The sequence below is a fragment of the Nyctereutes procyonoides genome, unplaced genomic scaffold (assembly GCF_905146905.1).
Source record: "Nyctereutes procyonoides isolate TBG_1078 unplaced genomic scaffold, NYPRO_anot_genome, whole genome shotgun sequence".
Taxonomy (NCBI): Eukaryota; Metazoa; Chordata; class Mammalia; order Carnivora; family Canidae; genus Nyctereutes; species Nyctereutes procyonoides.
The window spans coordinates 43,287,818-43,303,317 of NW_026575020.1; the positions used below are offsets into that span (position 1 = coordinate 43,287,818).

At 45.4% G+C, this 15,500-nt stretch overlaps 1 protein-coding gene, 1 long non-coding RNA gene and 1 pseudogene across 2 annotated transcripts; 1 reads left to right on the plus strand and 2 right to left on the minus strand.

Moving 5' to 3' along the window:
- The first annotated feature begins 223 nt into the window (after positions 1-223).
- Positions 224-745, plus strand: LOC129500329 (putative uncharacterized protein FLJ43944). Its single transcript, XM_055310680.1, has one exon. It carries the CDS (start codon positions 224-226, stop codon positions 743-745), a length of 522 nt encoding a protein of 173 aa, XP_055166655.1.
- A 19-nt stretch (positions 746-764) lies between these two features.
- LOC129500379 (RAD52 motif-containing protein 1-like) lies at positions 765-7,357 on the minus strand (annotated as a pseudogene).
- Positions 7,358-9,662: 2,305 nt separating this feature from the next.
- Positions 9,663-14,752, minus strand: LOC129516822 (uncharacterized). The gene is made up of 3 exons (XR_008665875.1): positions 14,672-14,752; positions 12,653-12,811; positions 9,663-10,010 (listed from the first exon to the last, which is right to left on the minus strand). It is a non-coding gene; the product is annotated as an uncharacterized LOC129516822 (long non-coding RNA).
- Between the last annotated feature and the right edge of the window lie 748 nt (positions 14,753-15,500).

Here is a 15,500-nt window from a genome sequence, read left to right on the forward strand (position 1 = left end):
GAGCACCCAGCTCAACCTCTAGAGCATCATGAGGTGACAGTTGCACCTCCAGGTCACCATCAGGTTCAACCTTTAAACCTGCCCAATATCACTGTTAAACCTGCAGACGTGCAGGTTACTGTAACACCAGAACCCACTACAGAGGTGGGACCTTTGCCAGTTCAGCATGAGTCTGTCGTTCAGCCCTCTGTGCCCCTTAATGTGGAATCTTTTGCAACCCAGCATGAAGCCCCAACTCTGCCTCCACAGTCCCCTGAGGAGATTGTACATGTATTTGCCAGTTCAACAGGAGACTCCAACTGAGTCCCCAGAATCTCCCACGCAGGAGAAACCTCCAACACAGCAGGAGACCCCTGTTCAGACCCCTGGAGAGGTTAAACCTTCCACAACCCAGCAGGACACCCTGGCTCAGGATTCACAGGCCCCCGAGGAGGATGAATCACCTTCAACCCAGGAGGAGGCCCTGGCTCAACTTCCAGGGACTCAGGAAGAGGAGGAACCTTCTCCACCCCAGCAGGAGGCCCCTGCTGAGCTTCCACAAATTCCCGAGGAGGGTGAACCTTCCTCAATACAGGAGGAGAGCCAGGGTCATCATGCACAGACTCCTGAGAAAGCTAAACCTTCTTCAACCCAGCAGGAGGTCCCAACCCAGTATCCACAGGCCTCCGAGGAGGGAGAACCACCTCCAGCTCAGGAAGAGGCTCCCACTCAATTCAACAGATGTCTGAGAAGAGTAAGTCTTTAACCCAGGAGGAAAGCCAGGGTCAGCATCCACAGACCTCTGAGGAGGTGGCACCTTCTCCAATCCAACAAGAAGCCCCAGCTCAGCACCCACAGGGCTCCTACGGGTTCAAATACTTTTTCAGAAAGTAACCACCTTTTCTATCTCTACTCTCTTCCCTTCAAAACAAATGTTGCAACTTCAGAGTTAGTTAAATAATCAGAATTCTAGTCCCACATTAAGTTTTTAATGACATGAAACACATTCTTTGCTCCTTTTATTTTTTTTTCACATTCAATCTATCGAACATTGGCATTTTAGTTTACAAATGACTTTGTCAACTTAATCCCTAATTTAAGGTCAGGGTTTCAGAAAAGTTCTTCTACAAAATATTTCATACAAGATGTGTATGAGATACTGATATTTGGGTAATATACCTTATTTGAAAGATAATTTAAAAAAAATATTTTATTTATTCATGAGAGCCACACAGGGAGAAGTAGAGACATAGGCAGAGGGAAAAGCAGCCTCCCTGAGGGGAGCCTGATGTGGGACTCCATCTCAGGACCCTGGGATCAGGCCCCAAACCCAAGGCAGATGCTCAACCACTGAGTCACTCAGGGGTCCCAATGCGCATAAAGGTTTTCAAATGCTGTAGCATTATCTCACTTAAGGCCATAGTTCCCAAGTCCCTGAGATTCTGTTTGAGGTGAGCTCTAAAAGGCTGTGTCCTCTTCTATGTCCACAACTCTAGGAGCACTCTGATGCAATTTGCTCTCCAAATTTCAAAAAGGGGTCACAGCCCAGGGACAAGACTTCAAGAAAAGCCCCAGAAATTCCCTGCACTCAAAAGGAGTTTCAGAGTTTCACATTTCCCAAAAGATGACAGAGCTAACTATAGTCTTCCAAATCCTGTCAGTTGCTTTAAATTATGGTTATAGTGGCTGTGGAACCCTTGAGCTTTAATAACCTGGTGCTTGAATTAAATCGTGGAGCTCCTCTTGGGTTCTGGCATCTGTAATCTCTTCACATGGTCTGTATTCCACAGCTATTTTACCACTTTCTGTAATAAAGTTAACAAGGATCAATTCATAGTTTTTCTTGTTCTAAAATGTGCTGTACTGGGTGTTATGCTATACGTTGGCATATTGAACTGCAATAAAAATAAATAAAATAAAATAAAATTTGCAATATAAATAATAGAACCCATTACTAGACATTATTTGAATTTAAAAAGCAGAAAATAAAAGCATTTTCCTAGAAGTTTTCTCATCTCACACTTCTGTTTTTATAATAACTATTTTTTAAAGACTTTATTTGAGAGCTAGAGAGTAAGAGAAGGGGAGAGAGAGAGAGAGCACACATAAGCGGGGGCGAGGGGCAGAGGAAGAGATAAAAGCAGACTCCCCACTGAACAAGGGAGTCTGACTGGGGCTTGATTCCAGGACCCTGGAATCATGACCTGAACCAACGGCAGACACTTAACTCACTGAGCCACCAAGGCACTCCTCCATCTCAGTTTTTAAAAAGATTTGAGAAAGAGAAAAAAAAAAGAGAGAAAAAGAATACATGTGGGGGGGAGGCACAGAAGGAGAGGGAGAGAATCCCAAGCAGATTCCCTGCTAAGTGTGGAACCCCAAATTCAAGGCTCGATCTAGGACCCTGAGATCATGACCTAAGCCAAAATCAAAGGTCCAATGTTGGACCCATCTAGCCACGCACAAGTCCCTCCATCTCATTTACTGATAAACCAATCACACTTAAAAAATCATTATGCGGGATCCCTGGGTGGCGCAGCAGTTTGGCGCCTGCCTTTGGCCCAGGGCGCGATCCTGGAGACCCGGGATAGAATCCCACGTCGGGCTCCCGGTGCATGGAGCCTGCTTCTCCCTCTGCCTGTGTCTCTGCCTCTCTCTCTCTTCCTCTGTGACTATCATAAATAAATAAATAAATAAAATGTTAAAAAATTTTTAAAAAAGCAGTTTGTCCAGATCCCCTCCCCAAAGCATATCTTCCCCCCACCAAAACATGTCTGTATTTACCTATAATCTATCTACCTACAAAGATACAGATAGATATGCAGATACAGACATAAATGTCCGTATCTTCAAGAGATTTCTAGATGTTACCTAATTCAACACCAATCTTGAGGCTGCATTGAGTATCTTTCTAAATCTGTGACCCTGTCTCTCATATTAACTATTTTTAAGGGTATCCATTCGACAATAACTCCCCATCCCACCCACAGCCCAGCCCCTGGCAACCACCATTCTTCTATTCTGGAAGCCTTTTGAGATGATCCCTTCCCTGCTGCTTTCAATCCAGCTGGAGTCCAGTTTTCCTCTCCTTGCAGATACAATATACAATACTTTGGAGAGGGGACGGGCATGCATATGAACACTTTACTGGCAGAAACAGGGCTATGTACCTTATAGACAATACAATTTCCCTTAAGGCAAAGTAGAGTTACAAGACTTTTTAGCCTAAGGAGTTTTGAATGTGTATAAGGATACCACAGCATATTAGGGCGAGGGTTGGCATATTAGGGTGAGGCCAACAACCCAAACGTTTAGTTTGGTTCTTAAAGGTTGGCAGAGTTGAGAGCTAATGGAGATTCCATCTGATGACCACGGAAGTCAATCTTCACTGGAAGAGCTGCCCAAGCTGGAAACTGGTGACTAATACAGGGTCAGGGTCAACTCTTACAAGCAAATAAAGCTTCTAATACTTAGCTAGGAGTTCTTAGTCTTTTTTAAAGATTTTATTTATTTGAGAGAGAGAGAGAGAGAGAGAGAGAGAGAGGAGAGAGAGAGACAGAGGCAGCGACACAGGTAGATGGAGAAGCAGGTGCCATTCAGGGAGCTCAACCTGGGACTGAATCTCAGGTCTCCAGGATCAGGCTCTGGGCAGAAGGTGGCACCAAACCTCTGAGCCAACATGGCTGCTCGGATTTCTTAGTATTTAAGACTCAAAGCTCTGAAGCAGGGGAGCAACTATTTGGGGACACTCTACTAATTATAAAATTGGCAAAAAAAAAAAAACCACAAAAAAAATTTTAAAAAAGGGCTCCTGGGTAGCTTAGTCTGTTGAGTATCTGATTCTTGATTTTGGCTCAGGTCATGATCTCAGGGTTGTGAGACTAAGCCCCACATTGGAGTCCATGCTGGACGTGGAGCCTGCTTAAGATTAGCTCTCTCTTCCTCTCCCTCGACTCCTCCCCTGCCTCCCTCTTTAAGAAAATAAATAAATAAAATAATATTAAAAAAATAAAATTTCCTTTGAGCACAGCCTGTAACATTCACAGCACTGTAGAACTCAATAGGGAATACAATCAACACTATTCAATAGGATGACCACTTTCAAGATTCACAAAAACATGGTTGATCATTACATCAGAATCATATTTACTCAATATGTCAGTGCCAGAAACAAAAACTGAAACCAAACTGATTCAAGAAACATAATCTAATAAATTCTCCAAGACGAAAACAATAATGATAAGAGGTTGACATGTTTTGTCTGCTTACCATGTTCCAGGGATAGTTCTAACCTTTTTATATTCGTCATCTCCTTTACTCTTACAATCTTCCCCATGATGTAAGTTGAATTGGCTTACTTTGCAGATAAAGAAATAGCAGCCTAGAGAGAATAAATACCTACAAATTTGACTCTAAAACCTAAAATTGCATAAGAAATCTAGAGACAGAGATGGACAACAGATACCTAAAGCTTCTAACCACTATATCACTACTTTGTGTTATGGGCAATCAAGAAAGAAGATTGGGTCAAACACTTCCTATGTGGAGGCAAGTCACTGTATATCTCTACACTGGGGACAAAAATATTTGCTGTCTCACACATACAACAAAGAACAAATCTGAGACTGCTGCTTTGGAAGCATTTGGTGAATAAAAGAATATGAAGTGTTTTCATCCAACTAACTTTTCAAAATGAGTTTATTTGTTCAAGGAACATGAAGTACTTTAAGGCCAAAAAAAAAAAAAAAAAGAAAAAAGAAAAAAAAAAACAATCAAGCAAGTCTTACCTAAAATCGCAACCAACAGTTTCTGGAATGCATCAGACATAACCTTCTTTAGAAAGAAGGAAGCTTCTGGGTTGTTTTCCTTTTCTTCAGAAATGATAAAGACCGTAAATCCAAACAAAACAAATGAACTTAAAATTTATAGCTGAAAGATAACTGATTTTTTTGTTGTATGTTTAAAAGGAAAGTGCATCCATGATACTTAGATCATTATCCTAGCAACTAAGGGCAGGCATAACACAAGAGTTTGGTGGAATGGCTCTGCTGTAGGTGTATCCTGGAAGGGCACATTCTTACTGCCCTGATCTCTCCCAGAAGTTCCTGAAGTACCAGAAGGGAGATGCAAGCCAAAAAGGTGGCACAAATCTCACATCACAGATTTCAAATGGACAAGTTGAAACTCTACTTCTACAGACCCTATCTACTCTCCTGTGCATCAAGGGCTGGAATCACACAGTAAGGAACAATTGGTGTTAGTGCACATGACCTGGTCTCTTCCTAAGCATTACCCATAGGAGCCTATTTGCCCTGTCCCTCCCTTAAAACCCTAAGCCTAGGGACACCTGGGTGGCTCAGGGGTTGAGTGTCTGCCTTCAGCCCAGGGCATGATCCTGGGGTCCCCGGGATCGACTACCACATTGGGCTCCTTGCATGAAGCCTGCTTCTCCCTCTGCCTGTCTCTGCCCCCTCTGTGTGTTTGTGTGTGTGTCTCCCATGAATAAATAAATAAAATCTTCAAAAACAAACAAACAACCCAGAGCTTCAGTGCTACGAACTCTGGGAAAAAAACATATCAGTCAGAATACCTTTTCTAGGAATCTGTATTTGTTTCTTTACACACTAGCCCTTTTATAGGAGGCAAAGGACTCAACATTTACACAAGAGTAAATAATTGAGTTGATAATTTTGTAAGAGTAAGAGTTGATAATTTTGCTAAATAATTGAGTTGATAATTTTGTAAGAGTAAGAGTTGATAATTTTGCTGGCATAATTGAAGGCTACAAGAGATCTGTATTTGAAGGACTAGGACTATTTTAGCACAAGGCAAATTCTTAACCAAAAATAGGAAAATTATTACTTCCCTCTTCCTAAACTTCTTGGCAGAAAGTCAGCTTTTGAATTTTAAAGCTAAAGGTTCTTTCGGGTATTGCCTATGATAAAACAAAAAAAAAAAAAACTGTATTGTAGGGCAGAAAAACTCCACCCAGGGCTTTAGCAGCTCAGCAAGGGGAAAGACTTGATGATAATCTGAAAAGATGAGTTTTGGAAAGATTCTACCTCCACTCCACTCTACCTCCACCTCTACCTCCACTGTAAACAGACCTTCCTGTAGCTTATCCAAAGGCTCCTCGACCATGCCAACTCCAAGACTCTTGCACTCATAGGATGGCAACACCACCTCTAAAGCACAGAAGAATTTCAGGCTCTGCTTCTGAAGGGGTTCCGTGGTATCTTCATTTTCCCTTTCTTCAAGGTCAGAAAGATCCTGAAGCTGTTGGGATTTTCAATTAAAGGTCCTTCCTAGGATCTCAAGATATCTTGTTATTAGAAATAAAAACTAAACTCCAGCAAACCTAGCTAACAGTTGAAGTATCCTATAGCTTCAAAATCAAGTAAGACTTGCAAATGAACTATTAGATATAGACAATTGTTTTTTATTCTACACCCTACAAATATTGGTGAAAATTATGGGCACCGCCACCCAAATCATTGAGAGTATTATTAATTTTAGGTGGCAGGCCAATGTTCAGGTCCTTCCACTTAGAGGACTCTCACATCTCCCCACTTCCAGTTCTCTCTTCTCTAATGTCCAGGATTTCAATGTTGAAGTGAGTCTGATTAGTCAAAGAAAATCTATAAAGTTTCCCTTGATGATCCTTTTGATCATCCATTGAAACCAAATAATAATTTGCCAATTCTTGGCATTGGGAGCTCTTTAGGGCAAGGGCCTGATGTTGAACTGCTTTATGTTTGGTGCCAAGATGAACCTAAAGACAGGAGAGAGAGACCGAAAAAGATCACAACCTGCCACATAGGCTAGTTTTGTATACACCCGACAGTTATCAATACCTATTTCATGAACTGATTGTGAAGATTAAATAGGGAACAACATTGTAAGCAATGAGCTCATAGTAAGCCCTAAATGAATGTTATTTATCATTTTTAAGCTACAGTACTTTTCTGCATCATTTCTAGGGCCTCTGATTAATTGGATGATTTCCTTCACCTCTAGTGGTGAGAGTGACGATGAAAGCAAGGAAGCCCTCCAGAAGCAAATGATAGGGTTGTAGGTGAGAAAAGGAAGTAAATTGTTTTTGTTGTCCCATCCTGTAGCTCCTGTCTGAGAACACAACCTGAAGAGCAGACAATATGGACCTAACACGGACACAGGACCTGAGTCTGCAACACTCCTCTCCCCAAGTTACTAACCTGTTAGAACAATGAATATACATACTTCTATAAATTTTATAAGCAACAAAAAAATTAGAGGTTATTTGCATTAAATAGCTCCTTTGAGAATGCAAACGCCTCCAGTGTTAACTCGCTAAATAACTCACATTCTGCTGTGAATTTCTTACATCCACTAGTTTCATCTTAAATGCCTATGTCAACTTTAGGCAGGATGTAGTATATTAACATATTCATAAATATTTAAATAATGCAAATAAAGTCATAGCACTATTTTTTAATTTTTTTAAGTTTTATTTATTCATGAGAGACACACAGAGAGAGGTAGAGACATAAGCAGAGGGAGAAGCAGGCTTCCTTGGGGAGCCAGATGCAGCACTGGATCCCACAACCCCAGGATCACGCCCTGAGCTCAACCACTGAGCCACCTACGTGTCCCAGCACTATTAATTCTTTTTTTTTAAAGATTATTTATTTATTTATTAGAGACACAGAGAGAGACATAGACACAGAGAGAGACAGAGGGAGAAGCAGGCTCCATGCAGGGAGCTTCACGTGGGCGGCGCTGAACCACTAAGCCACCTGGGCTGCCCTATTAATTCTTCACTCGAAAGGTGCCCCCGCGCTTCTTCAAGAGAGGCCGGTCCGGGGGGCGGGGCCGGCTCGGCGGGAGTGGGGGGAGACCGCCCCGTTCCCGCCCGCCCTGGCCCCCCACTCTGGGCGGGTCTCTAACTCGACTTCCCCTCCCGCAGCGCCACCGCGCCAGAGTCCTAGAGTTTCCTTCCTCTCTTCCAGTGTATTTTTAGGGTAGAGTCAAAGGGTGAGCTTCCAGGATCCCAGGGTGCGGTCATCTTTAGAGCAACTGGCTTCAGCGGCACCGCCAGAGAAGATTTAGAGTACTAAGCCGTTAGTAGTTCCCTACTGACCTTTAAACATTTAGATTTCTCCGTCCTGCTAGGGCCTGCTAGGGCGTGATCCCGGGATGCCAGGATCCGTCCCACCTCGGGCTCCCCTGGGGGAGCCTGCTTCTCCCTCTGCCTACCTCTCTGCCTCTCTCTGTGTGTCTCTCATGAATAAATAAATTCTTAAAATCTTTTTTAAAAATGTCCTGGGGTTTCTAAACAGTGGTTTTCAGACCGGAGCTGGTCATTGATGAAGTTTTCACCAGTCCTTGGCAAAACAAGAAAAGGACCATATAATCAGGGTTTACTATATATATATATAAAATTCATTTATTTGTAAACTAAATTTATATATATATATATATAAAACAAACTCTATCCCATTATCCTAAAAATATGACCTTCATTTTTCATGCTAAAAAATTGTTTTATGAGGCGTTGCTGATAGAGGATAGTTTTTTATTTATTTATTTATTTTTTAAAGATTTATTTATTTATTTATGATAGACACGAGAGAGAGAGAGAGAGAGAGAGAGGGGCAGAGACACAGGAGGAGGGAGAAGCGAGAAGCAGGCCCCATGCAGGGAGCCCAACAGGGGACTGGATCCCCGCACTCCAGGATCACGCCCCAGGCCAAAGGCAGGCGCCAAACCACTGAGCCAACCAGGGATCCCTAGAGGATAGTTTTAATGAGTGCTTTTACTTGAGCTTTAAAATAAAAAGTTGGAAATCTTAACCCCGCCTTAACTTTGTTGATGTTTTATTGGTCTGTGAAAACAAGTGAAGGCCCAGAAGTAGGGATATCAGTGGCCCAAGTGGGACAGTTTAGTCAAACACTGTTGTTAGCTATGTGCAGGACATTCCTCCAAGGGCCCCTTTTCTGTCTTTGCATTGTCCTTATGCATGTTTTACTCCACATTAGCACCTTCAGATCCCAAATAAAGATGCGTTTATTTTCTTAAACATCTAGATTTTAGCCCATTCTCTGAAAGCACCCCCAAATCATTGGCACCTGGCACCATCTCTTGACCCCAGCCAGCACTACTTTCTTTCTCCACCTCAATATACAAGACCCTTAGCCCCACCCATTATCTTCTTCGGAATCTTCTTTTACTTTTTTTTTTATTATTCATGATAGGCACACAGTAAGAGAGAGAGAGAGAGGCAGAGACACAGGCAGAGGGAGATGCAGGCTCCATGCACCGGGAGCCCGACATGGGATTCGATCCCAGGTCTCCAGGATCGCGCCCTGGGCCAAAGGCAGGCGCCAAACCGCTGCGCCACCCAGGGATCCCATCTTCTTTTACTTTGAAAATAGTTGGCTTTGGAGAAACGACCGGGATCCTGATACTGTTTTAAACCAAAAATTGTAGATTTTATTACCCATCTCATTATCCATTGTATTCATTGTACGTATCAACTCAATTATTATACCCATTAGTTGAGTATGTCTCCGCTTCTCTGGGTAGCTTATAAACACCTCAAGAACAATAGTTGTGGTTTATTTTCCTTCTTCTAGTGCCTGCCACACTCTTAGGTTAGGTACTGGAATATATCTAGAATTAAAAATGAATAAATCAACACATCCTTTGCACAAGGAATGCTTTAATAATTATCCAAATATAACAACTTCTTCATTGTGGTCCTCTTGGTTTGCAAATGAGAGTCAGAACCAGAGGCCTGGGCCCAGACAGGTACAAGGAGGAAGCCCGAGACAACCATTTATTCCTGGGGGATCCGGTCAGGTTTATTCGTAAATGGGAAGGAAAGAAAATAACGTGAAGCGGAGGCAAGAGGAAGGAGAAATGAATTCCTGAGTGAGAAGAGGAGCTCTGGAATGACTCTACAGCAGCCCTGTGTCCTGTCTCATCCCAAGAAACATCCTGTCATCCAGTAGGAGAGTGGCCGGCCTGCACAGTGCAACCTCCATGCTACCCTGTGGAAAGAAAACAGATTGGCTCTTGTTTTTACTACTCAGTAAGCTCCTTCTGCACCTACATGACCCAGATCTTAGAGCAGTGCTCAGAATCCCCTTCATTCCTAGCTCTCTGCTTTGTTCCCCCTGGCCCTCTGATTCGTCCCTTAAATTTCCCCTATCCGTGGTCTTTGTCCTCTACTTCCCCCAACCGATATGCTTCCACATTTTCAAAACCTCCTCTTCCTCTGAAGTATGAGAGCACCATTGTAGAAGGCTGAGAGTTTCTAAATAAATTAAAAGGTAAATAAAAAATAATCAATCTCAGGTGCAACCATTGACTCTCCCTCCAGACCAGGTCAGCCCTAATAGCCATCAGTGTCCCTTCTGCGTGGTGTTTCTAGAGTAGGCAAGGCACTTAACTCCCTCCATCCTCACAGACGCCTGGAGGCCAGTTGTAGTCAACTGGCCAGTTGTATATACAGCCAGTTGCATTCTGTATATATCCAGTTTGAAGCTCAGAAAAGTAAAGTAAACATCCTAATGTCCACCATCGTGGACAAATGCTGACAGGAGCATTTACATTTACAGAAAATGTTGCTGCCAATTAGCAAGAGGGGACCCTGTGGCAACCCTGACGGTATAGCTCAATTGCTCCCAGGCCTCCAGCAGATGGAACCAAGCAGGGATCAGCATCCAAACTGAACCAATCAGGTTCTTTATCCCAGGTATTTGGACAGGGACTAAGCCTAGACAGTCTCTGTTGCTGCTCAGGACATTAGCCCATCCACTTGGGGCAGCCAGAGTCTGTGCTGTGAAATGTGGAGGAGAGAATGCTGCTCTCTACCAAGAAAGTAGTGAAGCAAATGGACCAGGAGGCAGAAACTTGCCAGGAAAAGCTGGCTGACACTTTCCAGCTCTGCTTCCACTACCTTCCTGAGGTCTAGCCACACCTGTGTAAGCTCAGGGAGACACCTTGTGCCCTCAGGATACAGCTCCCTCTACTCACTCGAGTTACTTTGTTACTGCATCAAAAGAGTTTTATTTATTTATTTTTTTAAAGATCTATTTTTTTTAAAGATTTTATTTATTCATGTGAGACACACAGAGAGAGACAGGGACATGGGCAGAGGGACAAGCAGGCTGCCTGATGTGGGATTCGATCCCAGGCCCTGGGGATCACCACCTGAGCTGAAGGCAGATGATCAACCACTGAGCCACCAAGGCGCCCAAATATTTATTTGTTTATTTATTTATTTTGAGAGAGAGAGAGAGAGAGAGAGAGAGAGAGAGAGAGAATGAGATGACACAGCCCTAACGGGTGAGGATCAGAGGGAGAGGGGAAATCCCAAGCACAACTGTGCTGAGTGTGGAGCCTGACTCAGGGCTTGATCCATGACTGTGAGATCATGACCTGAGTGGAAATCAAGAGTTGGACCCTCAACTGACTGAGCCACCCAAACGCCCCCTTCTAAAATCATTTTAGTACATCAGAAAAAGACCCAGATCCTGGGTATTGTAAGTCAGAGTTCCAAGCCCTGCCACTCTCCCACATTTTTCTAGGCTATAAAAGGGTCTAGTCCTTGCCTACTGTGCCTTTCTCTGTCACTACAACCTTCCCAGGGCTCTGGCTGCTACCCTAGTCCCACAGTGTCCTCCCCACCAGTTCTTCATACCCCCTGCTCCAGACACAATCTTTTTTGCACAGCTGATGGCTGAGAGAAGATTGGGGCTCAGTATGTCTGGAAGGAAGAGAGAGAGTGAGAGAGAGAGAGAGAGAGAGAGAACCTGTGACAACAGAGGACTAAGACTGAGGCAGACAAGGCTTGCTCCAGCTCGCTGGGCTTGCTCCTGCGCTGGCATGTACCCCCCAGGGGCTGAGTATTTCCAGATTAGGCAAAGCCTCCCTCCCAGAGGCCTATTTAGACATCCCCACAATGGCGACAGGGAGTGGCCGGGGGTGGGGGCAGGAGGGACAGGACAACTGTTTACCCCCATACTTCCTAGTCAGGGTAGATGGTAGTTCATGCCACGTTTGAGGGTTTCTAGGGAAAGGAGATGTCAAAACAGGCAGTATAGAGATCAAGGTAAATCTTGCCTGATCAGGGAAGCTCTTCAGATGAAGAGTCTAGGGATGTGAATCAGAGTATGAAAGAGGAGAGAAGGTCCAAGTCATGGACTATGGAGCCTCCTGGAGCGGCTCTGAGGTCGGCAGTTTGCACTTGGCCTTTAATCAGACATTGGCCAAAGTATTACTTGATGGTTAGAGTGGAGCCTTCAGGGCCACCAGCCTGGTATTCGGAACTGGTTCTATGAGCCTCAGTTTGCTCATCTGTAAAGTGGGCATCATAATAGTTTCCATCACATGAAACGCTGGGTGAAATGGGCTCTGCAGGTAAAGTGCTTAGTATAGGACACACTCTCAAGAAATGTTGGCTGCTGCTGTTGCTCCTGCTCTGCTATTAACTATGCAGAGCTTTTCTAGATCCTGTACACCAAAGAATCTGCTAAGTGGATGGGCACTACAGCCACTTGTCAAGTCCTCTGCTCAGCAAAAACATTTCTGGACTCCATGGGCAGTCCGTCTGGGGACACTCCCAGACTTTGAATAGGAAGAGAAGTCCTGTGAGTAGAGCTTTCCCACCCTGAGGCCCTGGCCAGACCTTGACAGTCCTCGTGGCAAATGTTTTCTGAGTGACTCCAGTAATCCTTGCAGCAGAAATGCCTGTAGATCTGGAAGATGCCGTAGTCGAAGCTGCCGATTCCATTTTTATTTCCCTTCGATATGTTGAATCTGCTTTCCACAAAAGCCACACATAGCCCTTCAAACAGGAAGAAGAGGGTTTTAGGTTTTTAGGTTTTTAGAAGAGGGGTTTTTTTTGGGGGGGGGTTGAGCTTAAGGAGGAGGGAGATGGAGCAGAGAGGGAGATCAGGAAGCAGAAGAAAGGGAAGAAGATAGACACCTTTACGGAGGGATAGTGAAGGTAGACAGGCATTCAATTTTCAAAGAAGTGAGACTATAAATGGCAAGCAAAGACAATGGGTCCTCTTTGGGGCCCTTTACAATTACTGTCAAACAGCCAATCCCTTGGGGCCTGGTCACCAGAACTTACAGGGGATGTGTATCCAAAACCCCAAGGAAATTATAAATTATAAATGTTAACAAATGGGCCTGGGTGCCTCAAGAATGTCTAGCTACTCTAGAGGAACTTGGCTCTCTCAGTTCAAGGGCAATCAAAATGGTCAAAACTCAACGATCCAGCACCTACAAAAAGAGGAAGCAATTCAAAAACCTCCAAAGCCACCTAGCCATCAGCTTCCCCAGGATCCACTCACCTACACTCTTCACAACATGTAACATCACGTCTAGTACTGTGTTCCCTGTGTTCAGTACTGGGACTAACTTGCAATCAGCTCTGGCTGGGAGGAGCCCCGGGTGAGGGTCGTCTCTAAATGCCAGGAAAACCTTCATGGGCATGGGTCTGTGACCACAGCCAACCCCACATAGTGCAACCCCCTGAGTTTCTACAGATTATCGTCCAAAAGGAAGTGATAAGCTTCCACTGTCCCAGGCTGAATGAGTAGCCATCCCTCACCTTCCAGATATTTGGATGACAAGGTACCACTGCAGCAGCCAACACAAGTAACATAATATGAATGCTAGAAACACAATCCTTGAGGACAGGTACAGGAGAGGAGACACTCAGGAAAACCTCTTGAACCACAGGACATAGATCTCTACTCCTCCACACTTACTTACCATCTGAGGCCCTGTACCAATCGAGCTGCTCAGTAACTACCCGGCTATGAAAAAGCACCTGGATTGGCTGTTGGGGGGCAGCAGGTGGGGCTGGCAAGAGACTGCACTAAGTCTTCAGATCAGATGGGGACCGCATTAAGGGAAGAATGGGCACAGAGCTGAGAGGAAGAGATGGGGGCATGGAGGCCTCATTTTAAGAAGATTGGGTTGGGGTGGTAGGAACTGGGGCGGCAAGAGTCGGGCGCAGTTTAGCAAAGATGAAGTGTTCTCAGGATGGCTGGGAAGTGAGGGGTTGAGTCGGTGTGGACAAGAAGATACATAGAAGACTTGGGATAGGGCTGAGATCAGAGCTATCAAGAAGGGGGTGAGCTCAGCAGGGCATCCGCTTGGATGGCAGGCATTGAATAAGGGTGGGTGGAGGTGGGGTGGTAGGGCTGAGCAGACCTTCGGGGACTGGGATAAGAAAGCTGAGTCGGAAAAGGGGAAAGCCATGGCGGTGGGGCTCAGAGGAGGTTGGCGTGGAGCACCGGGATTGCCACAGGGGTTGAGGGGTGAGGGCGTGACGCTTCAGAGGGCGGAGGAGGGATGTGTCTGCGCTCGGGGTTGGAACTGGACTAGCAGGGGGTCAAGAGTGTGGCTGCATTTACACAACACAGAGGTGAGGGGTGGGGGTACGTGCTGGGCTCGGGTCCCCGGGTCCCCGTCGGGAGAAGATGGAGGGGGCGGTCAGCAGGGGCTGTGCGGGCTGAAGGCTCGGCTCCGAGGGGGGTAGGGTGCGGGGCTTAGAACCGGGAAGGCAAAGGGTTCTGAAGCGGGACAGCGCAAAGGCAACCAGGGGCGTGGGACCACGGAAGGCGCCCGCCGCCCGCTCGCATCTCGACCCCGCCGCCCCTCCCCCCCTCCCCCCTGACCCCGGACTCACCAGGGCGAGCGGGGAGGGGGCGGGGGTCGCTCCTGGCCGCTGCAGCCTCTGCGCCTCTGACTCGACGCTCCCGCCTCTCCGCCACGGACACCCGGAAACTGCGCTCGAGGCGCCTGACGCCATCCGGGCGGTTGGGCGCTCGGCCCCGCCCCCGGCCCGCGCAGCCAATGGCGGGGCGGGAGGAGCCACGGGGCGGGGCCAACGGTCCTGAAGCCAGCGGGTGAGCGATCTGGGAGGCTCGGGACTCCACTAATGGGCGAGGGAGATCCGCCTGAAGAGGTGAGGCTCTTTTTTTTTTTTCTTTCTTTCTTTCTTTCTTTCTTTCTTTCTTTCTTTCTTTCTTTCTTTCTTTCTTTCTTTCTTTCTTTCTTTCTTTCTTTCTTTCTTTTCTTTCTTTCTTTCTTTCTTTCTCTTTTTCTTTTCTTTCTTTCTTTCTCTTTTCTTTCTTCTTTCCTTTTTTTTTCCCAGCTAGGAAGTTTTATTAGTGAGTTCCACAGAACTTTCAAGACAAGTTGTCTCAAATCATACAAATTCACCCATAGCCCAGAGAGGGAATATCCCCCAACTCATTCTGTGGTTAGTTTAAACTTTCCGTTGAAATAGGACCAACAACAAAAGTACGAGAAAACTAACGTGCCCGTCATCCTCATGAACAGAGGGGCGATAATGCTGAACCAGGAATTCTCACAGCAAATCCAACAGTACATAGAAGAAGACAGTAGATCAGGGCTAAGTTCAGTTTGTCCCGCGAAAGCAAAGGTGATGGAACATCAGAAGTGTATAGATGGGGGCACCTGGGTGGCTCAGGGAACTAAGCAGCCGGCTCTGC